This window comes from Protopterus annectens, chromosome 2.part0 (genome assembly GCF_019279795.1).
Source record: "Protopterus annectens isolate FY-2018-M chromosome 2.part0, PAN1.0, whole genome shotgun sequence".
In the NCBI taxonomy this organism is placed as follows: domain Eukaryota; kingdom Metazoa; phylum Chordata; order Ceratodontiformes; family Protopteridae; genus Protopterus; species Protopterus annectens.
Window position 1 is genome coordinate 1,840,886,877 of NC_056728.1, and position 22,425 is coordinate 1,840,909,301.

Consider the following 22,425-nt stretch of genomic DNA (forward strand, 5'->3'; position numbering starts at 1 on the left):
CAACCAATCTGCCAAACATGAACTGAGAATTGCTACACTTAATATAGGTTCACTGACATGACGCAGCTTGGAAATAGATGACATGATGATACGGAGGAGGATGGACATCCTATGTATCCAGGAGACAAGATGGAAGGGCAGTGCAGCAAAGCCACTTGGCTTGGGATCCAGAGTCTACTACTTAGGTGGAGGGCAGGCTACGAGTGGTGTAGGAATTGTGGTAAGAGACAGGCTTCAGAAGGCAGTAAGGGATCATCAGAATTAATGACAGACTCATGGCAGTCAGACTTCAGTGTAATGATAGGGCAGTATTCATAATCTCAGCCTATGCCCCACAGCAGGGTTGTGATAGTGAGGAAAAGATTGCATTTTGATAGCAGTTGCAAGACCTACTAGATAAGCAGGACAACATGAATTAGTGTTGATAATGGATGACTTGAATACACATATCAGGACTGGCAGAACAGGATATGAGGACTGCCTGGGTCCATATGGGTGGGGCAATAATAATAAAGGAGTAGAGTAGCCATTCTAGACTTTTGTCTGTCAAATGGCTTGATAGTAGCCAACACATGGTTCAGAAAGAGACCGTCACATACAAGAGTAATCAACATGCAACTCAGGTAGACTTCCTCCTAGTAAGAAAAAGGCACTGGGGGAGAATCCACTATTGCAAATTAATTCCCAGTGAAGTTGTCCCACAGCATAAACCATTAGTTGCCACAATCAACTGCAAGCAGTGGTCAGAGAAGGCTCTAAGGTCAACAGAGACCAGGAAGTTGACTGGAGAGAAAGTTCAACAGTTCAATGAATTACTCAGGGCTCTGGCACCTCAAAAAGAGGAGGAAATAGGTGGAGTTGAAGAAGAATGGCAGAACTTAAAAACATCATGTGTTAGAGGACTACAGAAAAGATATGTAGCCGAGCCAGGTATGGAAATAAACTACATAAGGAAAGCTGATGGTGGAATGCAGAAGTCCAAGAAGTCATCAAAAGAAAAAAAGGAGTGCAGGAAGAAGTGGGAGACAGAAAAGACTAACCAGGCTAGGAAGGACTACTGGTTGGCTAACAAAGAAGCTAAGACAGAAGTTGCAATAGCAAAGAATAGGGCATCAGAGGCACTGTATCAACTTCTGGAAAGTGACTCAGTAAGGGGCACAAAGAAACTACATCAGGTTGCAAGGCAAAGACAGAAAAGATAAAGAAGATAGTCAGACACCCTTCATAAGGGATGCCAGCAACAACCTGCTCACTAGCCCAGAGGACATCAAAGGCAGATGGAAGGAGTATTTTCAGAAGCTTCTGAATGAAGAAAGCCCCACAGAAGCTGTATTGCCCCAGAAACAGCCTATGATGACAGAAGAGGAGCCCACCCTAGAAGAAGTGAGAACAGCACTAAGGAAGATGAAGTCAGGGAAAGTACCAGGCTCATATGAGGTCACAGCAGATAAAGATGCTGGGTGAGATAGGGGAGAAATGGCTCCTGAGGGTACTAATAGTAGTGTAGAGAGAAAGGCGTATCCCAGATGACTGGAGAATAGGCACACTCGTGCAGTGTACAAGAACAAAGGTGGCATCCACAACTGTGAGCAGTACAGATGCATCAAACTCCTAACACATTGCATGAAAGTTCTGGAGAGGGTGATTGATAAATGGATACACAGAGTAGTAGAATGTAAGATGGGAGGATGAGCAGTTTGGATTCAGATCAGGATGCAGCACAACTGACCCGATGTTTGCATTGAGGCAGACACTTGAGAAGAAGTTAGAGATGAGCAGATAGTCCAACTGAGCATTCCTAGACTTGGAAAAGCATATGACAAGGTCCCAAGAAAGCTGATCTGGGCAGAGCTGTGGTGGTTTGAAGTCCCAGAAACATTGGTAGAATAAGTGCAGGCTATGTTGACGGACCCAATGATTCAAACACGGACAGTGTTCGGCCTCAGAGAGGGGCTCCCAGTGGGTGTGGGTATACATCAGGGTTTAGCTCTGAGCCCAGTAGTGTTCATACTGGTGATGGACTATATTAGCAGACAGGTTGGAGGGGACAGATTAACAAAGCTGCTGTATGCAGAAGATGTGGCAGTACAGGCAGACTATGAGCTAGAACTTCAGCAAAGGATAGGAGAATGGAATGCAAATCTGAAGGAGCATGGGATGAAACTAAGCACAGATAAGATGATGGTAATGGCAGCAAATTGGGGAAATCAGAAGAAGCTGAGAATAGAGACAGAAGGGAAGACAGTGGAACAGGTAAACAACTTCAAGTATCTGGGAGGAGTACTTGAGGAGAAAGGTAGTCTGAATGATGAGAACAAAGAGGTTGCAGCCAACTGGCATAAAGTATCAGGTGTAGTCTATGACAGAAGAATGCCAAAGAAGCTGAAAAGTAAGGTGTACAAGACAGTGGTGTGACCAGTACTACTGTATGGTACAGAAACCTGGGCAGTAAAGGCAGAACAGTTGAAGAAGCTAGAGGTGATTGAAATGAAGTGCATGAGAAAGGTAATAGGATGCACACTGTGGGACAGACGAAATGAGGACATAACAGCAGAAATCAAAGTAGCTCCAACTGCAGAAAAGATCGAAGAGAACAGATTACAGTGGTTTGGGCACGTGTGAAAAGCAGAAGACAATCTGGTGAGGCAGATTTGGGACAGACAGGAAGAAGGTAAGAAGAAGCGAGGACGTCCAGCAAAGACGTGGATGGATTGTGTGAAAAGATCTGTGACAGTCAGGCATGAGTGCTGAAGAAGGCAGGAGTGTGGCACTGAATCGAGAGAGTTGGCGACAGTTAACACGATACTTTGACCCTATGTAGAAAAATGGGAAAAAGGGGCAGCTGCTGCTGATGATTTAAATGTTGGAAAAAGTATCACATTTATAACCCTTTGTTCATGTAACATCAAAACTCCAACATAATGCTACATGTTTTGTTAAAAAATACGTAAAAAAGCACTGAAACTCTAAATAAAAAGTTTAAAAACTAATTTGCATCCAAACTCAAAGGTAATGGGTGAATGTAGAGCATGAACGAACTGATAACTCTGCATGTTTTACTTATTTGTACATAGTTCTGTGTGTTTTATTTTTCTAAAGCATTTTGTTGACTAAGGTTAACTGTGTAATGGAAAATGTGTTAATAAATGCTTAAAAATTTATGAAACTTGCTATTAAGTTAAAAAAAGAAAAAAAAGCACAGTGCAAAGGAGCTTGCAAAAACAAAATGGGAGTTATTCCCTGGAATAAAGTCTTCTTATGCAAACTGTTTCACTGCCATTCAACTGAATAATGGCTGAACTGACTAAAAATACATGCAGCAATCCTTATATGGTAAGTAGGGGGTTTAAAGAACATGGCATTCTGCATAGTGATGTGTGGGACTCTGCCCTTATTTAAGATATCGAATTTCCTATTACTTAGCTTTCTTCCGCAAATTAGATGACTTTCATTGATGAAACTCAAAGACAGTATACTTTCTTTCCTATTACTTAGCTTTCTTCCGCAAATTAGATGACTTTCATTGATGAAACTCAAAGACAGTATACTTTCAACTTGTCTGAGTTCATGGAGGCATACACCTGCAGAAAATAAGACAATACACTGCCATAAAGAAAGACTACATTATAGGATCATAGAAGGTTACTAGGCTATTGACCCTGAGTCCCTTATAAATCTAACCAAGAGGTTAGCCCATGTTTAAACAAGTCAGCACCCGATGTCCCTGTTCAGCAGGGACACAGGTAGAATCCCAGGGGTGTATTTCCTGTTTCCCATCCAGTTATCCAGGTTGCGCTTAAAAAGAGGTACTCTACTTGACGTGGAGAGAGAGTCTGTTCCATAGATGTGGAAATCTCTGGGAAGCAAACCTGTCCCACCAACAAGTCCAGTTGATTTCACAGACCAGGTTGAGGCTGCATGTGCGAGTTACTCGAGTGGACCTTGACTTGCGGATATGCAGCAGTCCCATCAAGGTGGGGTCAGTGATCGCCTTTTGTATGCCAGACAGAGGTCTCCTTTGAGAAATCTGTAAAAACTGAGTAGAGTGATAGGGCTTTCAGCCTATTTGTGTATAGCAGATGTTTGAGACCCTGGATTCTCCTGGTGAGGAACCTCTGTGGTCTCTCCAGCTGCTGCATGTGCTTTGCGAGGTACATGCCGAAAGGGGCGTTGTACTGAATAATGGACCTTGTAAGGGAAGAACACGGGATGTTATGATGACCTTGTCCCTGGATGAGATACCCTTACCTATGAGGTCAGCGATGTAGAAGGCTTTCCATACAACGGAAGCAACATGGTGGTCAAAAGTCAGGTTGCTATCAACCTGGATGCCCAAATCCCTCACGAGTGACTGCGTGCTTATACACAACTTTCTACAGAGTTCCATGTTGTTTTCCCCTATTTGCCATATCCTTACATTTCCTCATTTTCTTATGCAATCCATTATGCACTTAAGATATGGTACAGTTAAAGCAGACCACAGCAGTTTAGACACAAATGTTGAGAAAATTATGTACGCTTCTTGTCTGTGACATCCCACAACTGAGATTTCTCGAACACCTTCATAAGAACTGAATATTTTCCAAAGATCCTACTTATAATAGTATAATTAAATAATGGAGATGCAAAGTTATACAGTGAAACACACATTTTGTGGCTGTAACAATAAACTAGCTTTTTACCTAGTTTAACAACTATCTAGCATTGCCTATAATTCTATCAGCTTTACACACTCAGCCATACATTTTTATGGCATTCAAATCAAGACAAGCACACCTGCTACTCTACCAGTAAAACAAAAAAAAAAACATCAAAAAGCAGTAACACAGGTGAAACTGCAAAAAGTGGTGTCCCCAAACCTTTCATTATCAACTTTCATGTAAAGTCATTTCATAAATGACAACTTTTTTAACAAGTGCTTTACAGCTGAAATGCAAACCACCACCTGTGGTTCTGGCTTTAACTGTGTACTTTATTCCTACAGCTATGCACAGAGTTGTCTTAACTGTACAATTCAATCACTAATACTGTTTTAAAAAAAAAATTTGCTTACCACTAGAGAAACCATTTTGTTAAGAATGACAACATGTTCACTTTTTTTGTTATTCAAATGTGGAAGAAAATTCAGAGGTATCACGGATATATTTTGCGAAGAAGGGCACTACACACACACACCACTGAATCACTGGAAATAAATATCAATTATACCCAAGAATTTGTTGCCCTCCTGGTTTCCAAAAATGTTACAAAATATTTTATTACAAGTTACATTGACGTACCAAGCTATGTATGACAATGGTCCTTTATATAAGTGGCATTTACAATTATAACAAGATATGCAGATTCAAAAGTAACAAGTTGATGGACTGAATCAAATGAAAATATTTGAGAATAGGTACACAAATCAGTTAAAAAGCAACTTCCAAGATTACCAGGACGAAACTCCCATAGTTCTTCTTGCTGGCCATCACACCTAGTGAGCTCAGGAGGTCTGTAGTTCAACCAAGATGAGATCATTACATGCACCAGTGCAATTTCAATACATTAATCCTTAGTAATGCTCCAAAAGAAAAAAAAATCAAAAAAATTCACCAAGATCATGTAATGACCAACAGCAATCTACTTCCTTCCGCAGCTAAAGGCTTTAGGCTTTTTACTGCAGTTTTCCATGGTTGTGATGCCAAAACAAAAACAAAACAATCGTGTAGTGCAAGTTGTCAGAATGCTGGTTGGTTACATGAAAAATTCTTCAACGGAAATGGACAACCCGTGAGAACACTCCTTCTGGCTCTTTTCCTTCTCCCAGAGCTGCAAGAAAACCTTCCTCTCTCCGTCTCTTTGCTAATGCAGCCAAAGCCTTAAAGGTCTTTGGTTCGTAGATAGCCAAGTCAGAAAGTACTTTTCTGTTCAGTGCTACCTGAGTCTAAAAGACACAAACAAAACACACTAATAGTTATGGTTACAAAATCGTAAACTATCTACAAAAACATGAAAAAAACATCCAAGTTGCAATAGTAGAAAATACAACATTCAGTAAGTTGGAAATAAGAACCACTTACTTGGATAGGTATAAGTATATCTATATAGCTGCAAGATGTACATTTCTCAGAGCAATCTTCCAAACTACATTCTAAAAAAATGAAGCCTCTTTCAGGGTAGTGAACCTTCAGAACAATACTCCTCATTGTTTTATGGCCTCAGCTGAAAAAAAAGGCATTTCCTTGATGGCTGCAACTCATGAGATGGTAATGCCCTCAAACACACACTGCTGCATTTCTCATAGTTTAAAAGTCTACAGGAGCCTCAGAAATTCCTGCTTAACTTTGAAACCAAAAGTCCTGAAACTCATTTTTGGCAATCCATCATATAGCCCCTTCACAGGATGGCATGACAGCATTTAACTACTAACTGGGTATTACTAGGATCATGTAAGGCTGTGCTCCATTCAAGTTAAAAGAGCTTCAACAAGTCACATTTAGTATCTAGCTGTCAGCATACCAATTAAAACATTTAAAATGTGACTAATATGTCTTCTTAATCAAGAATAAAAGGTACCCTTAAACTTAAATTGCATTCCTGGAGAGCTGCACTTGCTCTATTTTACCTGCTGAATGTGTTGGGGGGGGGGGGGGGGGTTCCTGGTTGGTCTCAGTCCCCATTTTCACTTTACTGACAGTTTAGGCTGTAACCTGAACAAAGTAAAGGCAATTTAGGACCATTCCTGGGCAACTCAGTCAAATCATGTGTTTTCCTGTTCAAATGCAACTCGAACAATATTTTGTGTTATCAATAAGTAATCAAAGCTTCCTTGCTCATCATCTTGGTAGACTGCAGTTTAATAGCGCATCTTGTTTACCCAGGGAAACGGGGGGCATTTACTCAACAGCCTGCAATGGGACTCCATTTCCTTAGCTTATATATACAGATACGCTTGTTTCTGATCTTGAAGGTGAAAAGTCAAAGTTTTAACCATTAAGCAGGACATTCTTCTTTCTTGTCTGACAACTACTGTTCTTAGACTCTTTGAACACCATGTCCCCTGCAACCACCATGCATACTTTCACATTGTGATTCCAGAGTGTGGGAGATGGGGCTTGCATAATGCACCTAGCACCCCCAATCCCCTAGCCACCCCAGGACTCTGCAATTTATACATCCCCGTCTACACCTCCCTCCCACCCATTTCTGGGCACTCATTAAAGGTGCCCACCTCCTCAACCATTTTAATGTGATATACACCCACCCTAAACTTCCATTCAGTTTCACCACCAAACACATCACTCACAAACCCTTCACTCTCCCATATAAACACTACAGTCTTGCCCAACATCATAGCCTCCTGTACCTACTTACAGAACTCACTCCCTAACAATGCTTCTCTACCTCACCATCTTACTCCTCCTCCCTCTAACCCAGTACACTACACCATCTGTAACCATATCTCTTCCCATATCACTCAACCTTCCCCTCACTACCTTATCACAAAGCCCCACAATCACAAACCTGAACCACAACAGCCACCTCACTCCTTCAAATATTTCATTCTCCACCTACCACTTGCACACAATCATCTCCTTTAAACCTACCAAACCCAAACAATTCTGCCACAAACTTCCAACATTTCTCTATTCACCACCATCTTGCTCATACTCCTCCATAGAACCAATAATGAATCCAATCCAGGACCCTTCCATCAACGGCAGATGGCGCAGTGGTGCAGCAGTAGCGTTGTCGCCTCACAGCAAGAGGTTCTCTGGTTCAATTCTCGGCTGGGGTGCCTTCTGTGTGGAGTCTGCATGTCCCCCCTGCGTGTGGGTTTCCTCTGGGTGCTCTGGTTTCCTCCCACATTCAAAGACATGCATCTGGAGAATTTCTCCCCGGGCCTCTGCTGAAAATTGGCTACGTTCCAAGTCAGACTTGCCCAGTAAACAAATGTTAAATAAATAAAAAAAAAAAACTTCTCTCCACACCTCCACCCTCTCCTGCGAATCGACTCCCAAAAGAATCTCTAATAAAGTTGACCAAATAAACACCTTCCTTACAGTCCTCTCCTGACATCACAACTGTCACTGAAATATGGCTTAAACATACCCAAAGACAATTTTCCCACCTACCCTCTCCAGCAAATACCTCCAAGACACATGACCTGGCAAAAGTCAAGGTAGGGACAACCCTCATTCTTTATTTAAAAAAAAAAAAAAAAAAAAATACAAACAAAAATCACTTACTAACCACTGAACTGAATGATCTGCTCAAACAGAGAAAGTGCACTGTCTTCATGGAAACAAACCTCTCCCCAGAAAATCGTACTACCTTTACTCCTCTGCATAACCTAGTTGAGCAAGAGATATGCAGACACAAAGCCAAACTATTTCAAACACAAACAACTGGTTCTGCTAGGCAAACTCAAATACTTCTGTCAGTCTGAAAACCCACAGATGCTGCCTCCTTCCCTATCATCATCCAGACCTCTCAAAGACAACTCTCAACCTTTGACTTTCAATGGGAATTTTGCCACCTCCTAAGTATCACAAGCTCTACCACCCCCCAAACACATCCAGACCCCCTCGCCATTTATTCCCATCTTCAATTTTTTTAATTTATTTTTCACCCTTTTTCTATTTTAAGAGCATCATTCAAAGACCTTGACACAGTACTAGAAAATACACCCATGGATGTAACCCCTGGTGCAATCTACTCAACTAGTTCATCTCATTCCACAAATACTTCCTTACCACACCTATTCTCCATATTTATAAACTCTGTTTAACTCAAAACACAATGCCAGACATATGAAAAACTGCTCTTTCCAAACTCCCTCACAAACAGCCTCAGCCAGAAAGCATATCCTAACTTCTGCCCTCTCTCTGTCCTCCCTACACTTGGATTTGGGAAAATACTTTAAAAACTGATCTACAACCAACTATGCACTTGCATTCAATAGTACCATCTCCTCGTACAAACAGTACCATCTCACCATACAAATAACATGGATGCTGGTCTGGACTGAGTACAATGTCAGTACTAAGGTGACTTGCAGATAAGATCTTTCTCAACATGTATAATTCACCTTCCCAAAGATTTTGACTTTGCTGACCATCTCCTCCTCCTTCACTCCCTCGAAAAATAAGTGTTAGCTCTAAAAGTGTCACCTGGTTCCAAGATTTCTTAACAAGTAGGTATTTCGCAATCAAATACTGGCTTATCCCCATCATCTCCAGCACCTCAAACCAAGAGTGTTACAGGGCTACATAATCTCCTCACTGGTGTTTTCAAAATGTATTAAACTACTCTCTAACCTTCCTATCACTCTGTGCTGATGACATGGTTATCCTTTGATACAATTCCTCACTTTCATCTATTCAAACCCAGCTTCAGTCCAACCTCCACTCCTATAATTCTTGGCTGAACAATCAGACAACTCCTAAACCCCTTCAAAACAAAAATATTTGGCACCTCACAAAAGATTAAAAATATCCTAAAAATCTCATCACAGACCTTAATGGAACACCAAAAGAACAATCTCATCCTTTAAATATCCATGCTTACAGCTGGAACAGCCACTCCACAACCACAGTGAAATCAAGAAAAAGTTAAAAGTATCTTATTATGGTCCCAAAAAATATTTCCCTTTCTCTCCAGACCAGCAAGGGATGTGATAGGCATAGGAGTCCTCTTAGCTCAACTCACATATGGGCTTCCTATCATAACCACAGCTTTTAAAGAAAACTTATCCATTCTACAGTCCATTGAAAATAAAAATCTGCCAATTCCCTCTCGGTACAAAGTCAGGTTGTTCCCACTCACCTACACGGTTGAACTACTCCTATGATCTCATCCATTTCAAACTAGTTCAATCAGGTGCCTTCCTGCCCCTTGCTGTTAAATGAGCCACCACCACCACCACCCCTACAACCTCTGCAATGTCTCCTAATGGACTCCCTTACTTCACACTCCCCAAACCAAACTGCACTGTACTGACCACTCCTCCATTCTTCTGCCCAAACTCTTGCAACCTCTCCCCTAAAAGAAATATTTCCCCACTCTCAGAGCACAACTCAAAAGACATCTCTATCACAAATCTGATTGCAAGTACTTTTCCACTGAACATATTACCTACCTCCATCACTTCTGCTTCCAAGCTCTGTTCTCACCTGCTGCCATATCCCATATTTACCACTAAAATTAATCCACATTTGTTTTTCTCCACCAGTAACAACATTCGCTCATTGGTTCAATTTTCTGCTAGATTTTTATACCTTCTGTAATACCTCGGCGTTTGTGAACCAGTTCTGTTTTATTTTTTGTGAATTACTTCACCTGGGATCTGCCTGCAAATGGTTTATTTAGTTCAGTGTACTAACCTAGTAAACAAACTTAAATATATAAATACATTTCTTATAAATGCTGTATCTAATATGCAGATACTATACTATAGTAAACACCACACTTTCTTAAATTCCCTCTGACAAATACTGTGCAGCCCTGAGTGCACCCGGCAATAACCACCTACTCTGACCTTTAAGACACTCCCAAAATATCAGTAGACAATCTAGTTCAAACTCCTTCCCCATCCCTCCCTATCTGTTGCCTCACTGCCTACAATTACTCTTCAAAACCAAACAAAACAGATTACTAGGTCCAAGCAAAATATCATGGTCTTACAGATTCTCATTTAAACCTATTAAATCTTAGCCTTTCCACTGGGTATGAGAGAGGCCTGGAACTCTGCTTTTGTAGAATTACTCCACAAGGGAAGCCCCATCACTGACCTGGGGAAGTACAAACCAATTACCCTTACCAGCATTACTTGTAAAGCAATTGCATACATCATTATGGAGCTCTTAAACAATGATATCTCTACCTCTTACAATCCCTCAATCCTAAACAATTTGTTTTCTGAAAAATGTGTCTTCCCTTCAAAATCTAGTGAATTTAAGAAAGTTACTGAAATGCTGGATGAAAGTAAATCAGTACACAGTACCTACAAAGATTCATCAAAAGCCTGTGACACTATCCCACACTCCAGCATTAGTAAGAAAAGTGCCCCACTTCTTTATGTAGTAACATACTGGATAAGAAACTGGGTGTCAAACAGGACCCATACCATCAGAGCTGGTGGCATACTTCCACAAAAAGGCAGGTCACCAGTGATGTTCCACATGGTTCTATTTTGGGGCTACACCCTTTCTGCATATACTTCAGTGGTGTCTTAAGCTGAGATCAAGGGTCTCTGATCAACTAAATTTCTGACAACTGCAAACTCAGAATCAACTCACTAGATAACATCCATATCCTCTAAAACAGCCTAATCCACGCCTCATTCCTGGTGTTGTGACTAAAGTCTCAAGTTCAAAGAAAAAAAAAATAAAAATAAATGCATCGTTATTTGCTTTGGGAAGCAATACACCAAACACCTACCTCATAAATTACCCCCCCCCCCCAAAAAAAAAAAAACATATGTTATAAAAATATCTAGTTACACTGGGCACCTGTAACAGCTGGCCAGGTAGAATGGGAGTGAGCTGATGCTGTCAACCCACATTTTCTGGGGGGGGGGCGGCAGTTCATGCTTGCCACTTAAGCAACATCTAGCAAAAGCATTAGGTGGTGTTTCATCCATGGAGTATTTGGCCTAGGGAGCCAGCACAATCAAGCAGCACTTGCACCTGTGAGCCAAAGTCTCCTTGGAGGGCATCAATTACACAGTTCTGAGAGTTGCCAGGGTTGGCGGGTGCTCCGCCTGGGAAAAAGTGTAGACCACTCTGCAGGACCAGCAAGCTGGTTCACTCCCACCTGACTCTTGTAGTTGGGAATGGATAAGCTGATAGAAGTTCTCAGGCAGGAATGAACAGACACTGTGGCTCTCTGCCTAGCCCAGGAATGCCCCCCCCCCCAAAAAAAATACTCTAGGTACAATCATGGACAAAATAAAAATCCCTTTTCACCACCACATAATTAACTATGCGTTAGTAAATCTTTCTACCTGGTACAATTATAACTAAATACATATCCTCCAGGTCCAAGAAAGTCATGGTCTATGCCCATTCCCTCTCATCAGGTCCCTAATAGAACAGAACATCCCCTTTGGCATACATCTATCCAGGTATATTGCCCAACCAAAAAAACAATGCCATTTCACAGAGAAAAATATCAGGTAAGAGCTCCTTGTGCTACAGAGGATGTTTAAAAACCCTGCAACTCTAGTCTCCTACAAACTTATGACATAACTGCTGCTTAGCTTACAGATCACAAATGACCCTGTTCTTTTTGATCTTCTAAAGGTTCATAAAACAGACAGCATCATCAATACCTATTCTAGGAATATGCATGAGTCTCATAGGAGGTTTCTAGTTTAATGGCCCTACGGCCTTTAAAAGCCTAGCCATGTAAACACTCATGTACCCTAACTGACCATAGTTAGCAATTCTATGATCGACTACCCCTGTCCATGAGGGACACAGCTGTCATCCCCGGGTTGAATTTATGGTCACCCATCCAAATGCCAAGGTTGCGTTTAAACAGGGTCATTGAGGAGCTCTGCTTCACATGAAATGGGAGCTTATTCCAGAAGAGTTACAATCTCTAGGAGATATAGCTGTCTCTCCGTCATGTTCTGTTAATGTCACAGGCTAGGCTGAGATCCCTGGAGCGAGTGACTGTTGTGCCATTTGATTTGTGGATGTGCAGCATTTTCATTAGGGCAGAGTCACAGACTGCTGTCTAAACCAGGTACAGGTTGCCTCTCAGCAGCCTGCATGATGCACAGTACAGTGACAGGGCTTTCAGTCTTTTCATGCAAGTCATGTTTTGGAGGCCCTGGATTCCCTTAGTTAGAATCCTCTGTGGTCTCTCCAGTTGCTGCAGGTGTCTCGTGAGATATATAAAGAAGGGAGCATTGTAATCAATTAGTGGCCTGATAAGGGTCGAGAACAGCGGAGTTATAATCTCCTTAGTCTTTGATGCAATGCCATTATCTATGAGGCGTGCAATGTAGACCGCTTTCCTTGTCGCTATGGAAACATGGTGATCGAAGTTTAGATTGGTATCAACCTGTGTTCCCAAGTTTCACACCACTGGGTTCGAGTTAGAGGCGGTGCTATCTATATCATAATTAGCAGGGGCTACTTCTTTGCCAAAGGGGATAATGAAGCATTTTTTTTTTTGCATTTAGTTTTAGTCTGTGACTTTGGCATGAATCATTTGTGTGAGTCAGCCCCTTCTGTAATATATTTACATCTTTGGGGGACTCAATTGTTGCATCCAGTTTGCATTAATCTGAAAAACTGGTAAGCCAGTCACAAGCCATCTACTTTCATCTGGACCTCAAAGAAATATATTCCAAACAGTAGAGGACCCAGCACAGATCCTTGTGGTATCCCACTGTTAACTAATCTAATGATGGAGGTGGACTCCTCGCCTTTGACAGTGCGTGTTCTGTTGGTGAGCCAGTTGGCTACACATCTAGTGATGTATGGGTTAATCCCCAGCTGGACAGTTTCTCAATGATCCCTGAATGGGGATTCTGTCAAATGTCTTGGCTAAATCAAGACAGGTGGTATGTACTACTTTGCTCTCATCCAGGGATATGGTGACATTCTCAAATAGGTCCATCTGGTTTAATGAGCAAGATCCACCCTTGACAAAACCAAACTGGGTCAGGTCAAAAACTTGAAGGTTGCCTGTATCCTTATTGATAAGACTCACAATGATTCTTTCCATGACCTTGCAGATAAGTCTGGTTAGGCTTACGGGTTGACTCCCTCTGTGCAAGGGGATTACTGTAGATGTTCTCCACTCTACCGGAACAAAGCCAGTGCTCAGGCTATGGTTATAGAGAGTGACAAGTGTTTCCGCTAGGTCTTGTTTTAGATTGTTTAGTAAGCAACCAGGGATGCTATCCAGTCCCACAGAGGCCATGTTTTTGGCATTAGAGACTGCTTGTATGACTCGTTTTTTGGAGATGCTCCGTAGTGGACTGGTATTAGGCATGCTCCGTAGTGGACTGGTATTAGGCATGCTTTGGAGTATGGCTGGTGGGGATGGGGGGGGTGAAGTTATTGCCAAATTTGTCAGCTAGCAGGGTGGCAATTTCCTCAGGTTCTGTGTGAGTGGTACTGTCCACTATATGTTCGGCACACAGTTGGGCATTCCATTTTAGATTTCAGACATAGCTAAAGAATGCCTTATGGTTGTCTTTAGGTAGGGATGCTAATTTAGTCTTGTAACTAGCCTTAGAGGACTTCACAATATATCCGATTTACTTATTCAAGCTGTGGAGGGTATTCTTCCTCTGTTGACAAAGTTCCCTGTTCTTAAATATCAGATGTAATGTGATCCTATCTCGCCTACATTCTCTACAGATGGGTTCGGAGCCGATCCTCGGCTCCGACTCGGCCGCTATACAATAGAACGCAGTCTCTTACTGGCTGAGTTACCTCATATCCCAGGATGCACCACTACCAGTTCCCCAGATCTCGTTTGCCGCTTTCCAGCATAGACGTGGTCTCGGACTTGGCTGAGCTAAGTACCTTTAGTCAGAAAATTTTTTCTGTCTGAATTTTGGTAAAACTTACCCAAAAGCTGTTTTAACAGCTATTGTTGTTGTGTGATTGGTTTTGATAGATTTTTTGTGGTAAATTGTGGTTTGTTTGTAAGTTAACGGTCCCGTTTAAGTTAGAGGGGCCTAGCCCTACCCTAGGCGTTTAAGTTAGAGTCTAGGTTGTCTGTGCTAACTTGTTTTTTTCTTGTAGTCGGTGTTTAGTTTTTAGAACCATGTCTAAAGAACATAGACCATCCGGTTTTAAAAAGTGTATTAAATGTAGTTATAAAATGTCTATAACTGATGACCATTCCTTATGTGTTTATTGTTTAGGTCCCAAGCATCTTCAGGAGTCCTGTAGCGTTTGCCACGCTTTTTCCTCTCGTGTCCTCCAAGAGAGGAAAAAGTTGATCTTGAAAGGGCTTATTGCCCCTTCCTTTGAGGAAGCCCTATCTTCCTCTTCTTCACCTTCTGGGAAGAAGAAAAAATCTTCGGCTCCGACCAGCCCGTCGGATCCGGCAGCAAAAAAGTCTCGGCAGGCTTCGCCGTCGGCTCCACGGACTTCGGAGCCGAGGGCGGAACTGTCTGCCTCGATGTCTCCAGCCTCGACTCCTCTGGTTTCGGAGCCGAGAGCTCGGGCGTCGAGAGGCGTGTCACCTTCATCGGCTCCACTGCCTTCGGAGTCGATGGGGGTTGCCCACTCAGACACTTCCCCTTCGGTGCCGAAGTCCACATCGGCTCCGAGGGAAATTGCAGTTGTAGTGGAGTCTCCCTCGGCGCCGATACTTCTTGAACCATTACGGAGCCGGTCCCCCAGTCTTTCGGAACCGGCGGAGAAGTCGACTCGGACCCGGTCGGTCTCTTCTCGGTCATCGAGGATGTCCGATTCGGACGTAGACAGGGTGCTTCAGAGGCTCTTTCAGTCTCCAGTCTTCGCAAAGTTGATCTCGGCTCCAGCCCAGTTGGCTCTGGAGCCGATCTCCCATCCTGCTACATTGATTCCTCCTCCAACAGCCTCGGCGCCGTTGGAGTCGGTGTTGGTGGAACCGGTGGAGGTTATTGGGTCGGTTCCGACTAACTTCAACCCCGTCCCTCAGGTCGAGGTTCGGTACGCGGACCTCCTCTGTCGGCCCCAGGGGGACGCTTCGGGACCAATTTTTTCGGTTCCGAGCCTCCCTCTCGGCGCGTCGGCTGCAGGGGCTCCGACTGCCGTTGTGGTCTCGGGGGCTGGACCTTCCCAGGACTCTGGGGGTCCAGCCTTCGATGCCATGAGAAGTGCCTTGGCCAAATCCTCTGTGGCCACTTCGACCTTTTCACCACCACCTTCCCTGGGCATGGAGACTGGCGCCTCTGCAATCCCCCTGTCTCAAGACAGCGGAGCCCCTGGGCCTGAGGTTACCCCCCATTGGGGGTTCCCTTCTTCCTGGAGGTTCCTCCGACACGCTTTCGGAGGAACCTCCCAGGAAGAAACAGTGTAAGAGGAAACACGTCGACTCCCCTGATGAGTCTCACCTCGGATACCGACCTCGATGATGCGGAGGGGTCCCCAAAGTCGTCCTCGGAAGATGTCTCCTTTGCGGACATCTTAGAGATCCTCAAGCAACGAGGCGACTGGCAGTCCAAACTCCCTTCTGCTGAGGAGTCGGTTTTCCTCAAGGCCTTTGGGGCTCAGCCCTCCGCCTCCTGGGTGTCTCCGCCCTTCGATGAGCTTCTGGATTTGATCTCTCGAAGGGCGTGGGAACACCCGGATTCTGTGGAACCGGTGCCAGCTCGCCCCAATAAGTTCCTCTCGGCTCCCCCGGACAAGGACTTTTTATCTAAAGGCGTGGCTGTAGATGCTATGGTGGTGGCATCTGCCACCCAACAAGATGTGGCAGAGGCTTCGACGTCCGTCCATCCTCCTAATAAAGAGTCTAGGAGCATGGATCGCACGGCAAGCGCATCTTCTTCAGCGGCCTTTACATTAAGGTCTCTGAATTACCTGACACATTTCACCAGACTACAGAGGGATCTGATCAAGGAGCTTTCGGATACCCTCTCTGGTAACTTACCTGAGCAGTTGACCCAGACGGTTAACTCCCAGTTGGCTACCCTGTCTTCATTATCTAACTCGTCCATGAGGCTCATTTCTTATGCGGCCGAAGGGGCGAGTAGGGCGGCTGGAACAGGTGTTGCTCTACGGAGACAAGCCTGGCTACGCCTGTGTCACTTTGCGGAGGCCTTTAAGTCTTCCTTTGCCGACGCCTTTGATGGGTCCACACTGTTTGGACCCAAGGTAAAGGACACATTGACTCGCTGCGAACAGGAGGGTAAGACTTTAACTGCCGTAGGAGCCCGGTTTTCCATTCCCTTCAGACCTTATCCCAAGGCTCGAAGAGGAGGGAAAATGTGGTTCCGCAAGTCTCAAAAGCCTTACTGCGCAGCAGAGCGATTCCCCTCCTAGAGGCAGAGGAAGGAGAAATTTTTCAGGGAGACGCCGTCCCAGAGGTGGCGGAGGCCCCCGCAACACTGGAGACCGCGAGTCCTTTCGTGGCTCCTCCTCCTTCCCGCACCCCTGGAGGAGTACCCGACTGTGCAGCTCCGAGCCAGTCGGGGTCGCCAAGCACCTAAAGGCCTGGGAAAATATTACTCAGGACCAATGGGTGCTTCGAATCATCGCCGGAGGTTACACCATCCCCTTTGTTCAACCCCCTCCACCAGTCCAAAGAATCCCGGACCCACCACCCAGTCAACGGGATCATGCAGCCAACGAAGTTTCAAAGCTGCTTCAAAAGGGGTCATCCAACCTGTCCCACAGACCAGGCCGGATTAGGGACTTACTCAAGATTCTTTTTGGTGCCAAAAAAGACCGGGGACTTGAGACCCATTTTGGATCTCAGCAAACTAAACCGATTTGTAAAAAAGTCCAAATTCCGGATGGTCACTTTGCAATCCATTCTCCCGCTTTTGGAGAAAGGTGTTTGGATGTGCTCCATAGATCTCAAAGACGCCTACTATCACATTCTGATAGATCAGGCGTCAAGGAGACACTTACGCTTCAGCCTAGGAGACAGTCATTTTCAGTTCCGAGCACTGCCCTTTGGTCTCACCACAGCCCCCAGGGTGTTCACCAAATGTTTGGCGGTGGTGACTGCACACTTGAGAAGTCTAGGATTCCAGGTGTTTCCATACCTAGACGACTGGCTCCTGACTGCCACCTCCAGGCATCTACTCTTGGAAAACCTAGCAGCCACCATCACACTAGGCAACTCCTTAGGAATCACCTTCAATTGGTCAAAATCTGTATTGCAACCATCTCGGCGTATTCTGTTTATTGGTGCAGAAATAGATTCAAGGCAGATGCGAGTCTATCTCCCTATGGAAAGAATAGAGACGCTCCAGCTTCAGGTTCAGGCTCTGCTCCTCAAACGTCGTGCTCTAGCAAGAATGGTCCTACAGCTGTTGGGCTCCATGACAGCCACCATTCTTCTGGTCCCCTTGGCAAGGTTGCACATGAGGATACTTCAGTGGCTCCTATCAGGCCAGTGGTCTTATAAAGACCTTCCCCTCAGTCACCACATACTGATCACAGACACGTGCAAACAGGATCTTCGTTGGTGGCTTCTATCCTCCAACCTGAATCTAGGGCGACCCTTCGTTCCCCACTCCCCTCTGCCATGTTGACTACGGACGCCTCCCAGACAGGGTGGGGGGGACATTATCTGGACAGGTCGGTCCAAGGCACGTGGCACTCCGACGAGAGTCTTCTCCATATCAATATCCTAGAGATGAGGACGGTGCTTTTAGCGTTGCAAGCACTGCGCACGATCACCTCCCCCAGGGTACGATTGCCATTCAATCCGACAACATGTCGGTAGTCTGGTACTTAAACAAGCAAGGAGGAACCAGGTCCTACCCCCTTTGCAGAGAAGCCATGAAAGTATGGGATTGGGCGATTGCTACCAAGCATTTCCTAGTGGCAATGCACATTCCGGGGAAATCCAACGTGATAGCCGACAGACTGAGCAGAACTATTCTCTCCCCTCACGAGTGGTCCTTGAACAACAGAGTGATAACGCAGATTTTCACAAGATGGGGAGTTCCTTGTTGCAATCTCTTCGCAAGTCCCCTCAACGCAAAATGCCAACACTTCTTCACTCTGACCCCAGTTCCGGGGGAGATTCCCAAGGACGCTCTAGTCCACGTTTGGCCCTCTGGTCTGCTATATGCCTTTCCACCGGTTCCCCTTCTCCCCAAGGTGATTCAGAAGGCGATTCGCTTGAGAAGCAAAATGATATTAATTGCCCCATACTGGCCTCGGCAAGTCTGGTTCCCCTTTCTTCACAGATATGCATTGGAGGGTCCTTGGTTCCTGGACCAAGTTCCAGACCTTTTGACTCATCAGTCAGGACAACTCCATCAGTCCCTCCATTCATTGAAGTTGGCAGCCTGGCTACTCCTCTTCCAACCATAGTTAGGAGCCATTCTTTTGCCCCTGAAGTCATGCACATCTTGTCTTCGGCCCACAAGACTTCTACGAAAAAGATATATAGCAATAAATGGAAGAGGTTTGCTATTTGGGCCCAACTCTGAGGATTAGACCCGATGACAGCCTCTGTATCAGAAGTATTGAAGTTTTTAGCTTCCCTATTCAACCAAGGTTGCTCAGTGTCTACCATCAAAGTACAATTGGTGGCTATTTCCAATTTTCATGAAAGTGTGCAACCTCCTTTAATGAGCAACAAGTTGTGCAAAGCCTTTATTAAAGGAGCTTGGCTTCTACGACCCCCTATATCTCAACCTGCACCTCCGTGGGACCTTAACGTGGTATTAGGTGCATTAACCTCATCCCCCTTTGAGCCGGCAGCAACCTGTGATCTAAAATTCCTTTCTTGGAAGACTGCCCTTCTAGTTGCTATTACTTCAGCCAGACGAGTTTCAGAACTTCAAGCCCTATGTGTTAAACCACCATACTTGGTATTTCACAAGGATAGAGTATCTCTTAGACCAAACCCATCTTTTATACCAAAGGCTTGTTCTAACTTTTGTCTACAACAATCACTAGAGCTACCGGTCTTCTTCCCAAGTATTCGAATAGAGCCGAATATACTTTTCACTGCTTGGATGTGCACAGACAATTACGTTTCTATTTGGATAGGACACACAAAACACGAAAATCAGATCAACCGTTTGTGTCCTTTTCGGATAATAGATTAGGCAAAGCCGTCACAAAAGTCACTATTGCCAAGTGGATCAGGGACTGCATCAATCATGTTTATCTCATCTCAAATAAGGAACTTATAGCTCCAGTGAAAGCTCATTCTACTAGGGCTATGGCCACTTCGCAGCTTTTCATTCCAAGCTCTCTATTGGTGACATTTGTGCGGCTGCCACGTGGACATCTTCACACACCTTTGTTTCTCACTACAAATTAGATGTGGCATCCAGGGGTCGAGCTTCCTTCGGTTCCACAGTTCTCAGGAGTGTTTTCCAGTGAGCCACCCAGGAATTAGGTGCTAGGGACGCTGTCCCATCTGTAGAGAATGTAGGCGAGATAGGATCACATTACATCTTTTAGTTATGTACTTACCATAACTTTAGATGTATGGGATCCATCTTGACTACATTCCTAATAACCCACCCTCCTTCCCCCTGCCTCGTAGACCAGGAGAGACCGGACGATCCGAAATTGAACTTCTTTCCTCTCTTGAAAGACCTGAGAATGTTATAATAATAGTATGTTTCTAGCAGCATGAGTGCGGACAAACAAGATCTGGGGAACTGGTAGTGGTGCATCCTGGGATATGAGGTAACTCAGCCAATAAGAGACTGCATTCTATTGTATAGCAGCCGAGTCGGAGCCGAGGATCGGCTCCGAACCCATCTGTAGAGAATGTAGGCGAGATGGATCCCATACATCTAAAGTTATGGTAAGTACATAACTAAAAGTTTCTTTCTTTTGTTATATAACTTATTTATACTTACAATCCACCAGGATGGCTATCAGGTACAGCTGAGTCAATACATTTGTTTAAGTGGCTAATTTGTGTACTCTTCTGCATAGGAGTCATTGTTGGCTGTGTTAGCAGGGGCTTTGAAACTTTTTATACCATTGCTTAGTAAGCTATAGTTTGCCTTGGAGAAATTTGTTTTTTTTTGCTCCTGTGGGGGTGTCAGTGTTGATCTTTACTTCAAACAAGATTGATTTATGGTTGAACCTTACCGGGGAGGTCAACACACAGGGGGTAGTGCAATGATCACCCATGCTGCTAAGCACTAGTTCTAGGACACTTGAGCCACTTGTGGGGGGCACAGACCAACTGTTCTAGGGCATTTGAATTAACAAAATCCAGGAACGTCAGAGTGATCATGTTTGTGCTTGTATAAGTCGCCTAATCGATGGAAGGTTAGTTAAAATCTCCCATGACCAAGGTGTTTGGGTGCACCCTGAGTGACTCTAGCAAGTCCAGGTAGACTGTGTGTTTATCCTGGCTCATGGTGGGTGACCTATAGCTAGCAATGATGTGGTAGGACACTTTGCCTACAGTTATCTGGACCTGGATTAACTCAGAGTTGTACTGTTTTACCAGTCTAGAGGTGCATTTGGATTTAATTAAGATTGATACACCTCTACCTTTGGTTCTTTCACACTCGTTTTGGAGGTCTAAACATGTGAAAGGCATTGCAGCCTTGTACAGCCAGGGTGTTCTCTGTGGCTTGAACCACATCTCAGTGACTGCACAGACTTCAGCATCTTCCATGGTGAGGAGTCATTCCAGGGACTGCAATTTACTGTTTAGGCTCTTAGCATTAAGCAGAATGACCTTGAGTTTGTCTCTAGTGGATTTCTTTATGTCAGAAGTTTTGTTTTAACATTGCCTAAAAAAGGCACAATTGGGGAGGGCAAGCATCTTTGCCAGTATCTGAAAGCTTTAAGGAGAAAGCTGAAAGCCATCTTTGGCAAAGCAGTGTGGATTGTCAACTATGTCTTCCCAGGCTGGACTGATACCAGAAGCTAAGCAGATTATTGAAATCGATCATTTCTTATCTGTATAGTGGCATCATCCTAGGTAAAAGTAGAATACTGTTTAGGGCTAGGGGACATACCTGCTTGGTACACATAAGAGTTCAGTCATGTTCATATAGTCCAGAGAGGTACATCTCAAGTTATTCACTCCAACACGTACTATGACAGAATCATAATGGTAATTGTTGCTGAGTGACCTGAGTGCATGTGTGATTTGACGGATCCTGGCACCTGATATCAGATGACCATGACCTTCTTGTCCAGTCTGGTGAGGGGGACATCTGTGTGCATCACTATTGAGTTGCCTATGACTAGGACATTAGGTTTTAAGGTGTTTTGTATTATGGGGCTTAATTGTTGAGACACTGATGTATGTTATGTGTAGTGGTGAATTCTGTATGTGTAGGTTGTTTGCGCTTGGAGGTCTCTGGTCTTTTGGTAGGCTCTTCGTGATTACCTCTGTGTATGTGACTGTGTGTGTCTTGACCCGATTTTGTGTGTGTTGACAACCTGTTTGATGTCTTGTTTACGGTTACATGAGAGGACTAATTCTAGTTTCATGGTACAGTTACATCTCTCGCATACTATATTTGCTTTAGGAGCAAGTGGTTGTCAGTATACATGAGGCAAATGGTACATTGCCTCAGGATGTTCATGACAATCAGGCTGGCTGGAGAAATGTTGGGAAACTGGCTGAACACAGTAGCAAGCAATTCTCGTGTACTAATTTCTAAGAGGACAAATTAGATCAGCTATTGCTCTGGGATTAGCAAGGGGACTTATTCTATAGAAGATCAGGGATGGAAAGTAGGGTGACGCTGCTCAGTGCTCAGCTAAGTTGCCTGCAGTGCAGAAGTGCCCAGCTGCATTGCCCACA

At 44.2% G+C, this 22,425-nt stretch overlaps 1 protein-coding gene across 1 annotated transcript in view; it reads right to left on the reverse strand.

Moving 5' to 3' along the window:
• Positions 1–5,231: 5,231 nt before the first annotated feature.
• MRPL20 (mitochondrial ribosomal protein L20) overlaps positions 5,232–22,425 on the reverse strand; it is a 173,609-nt gene continuing 156,415 nt past the window's right edge. The window contains exon 4 of the mRNA XM_044061875.1: positions 5,232–5,923. Coding sequence (XP_043917810.1) covers positions 5,750–5,923 — 174 coding nt within the window. The 3' untranslated portion in view covers positions 5,232–5,749. The remainder of the gene's footprint in view (positions 5,924–22,425) is intronic.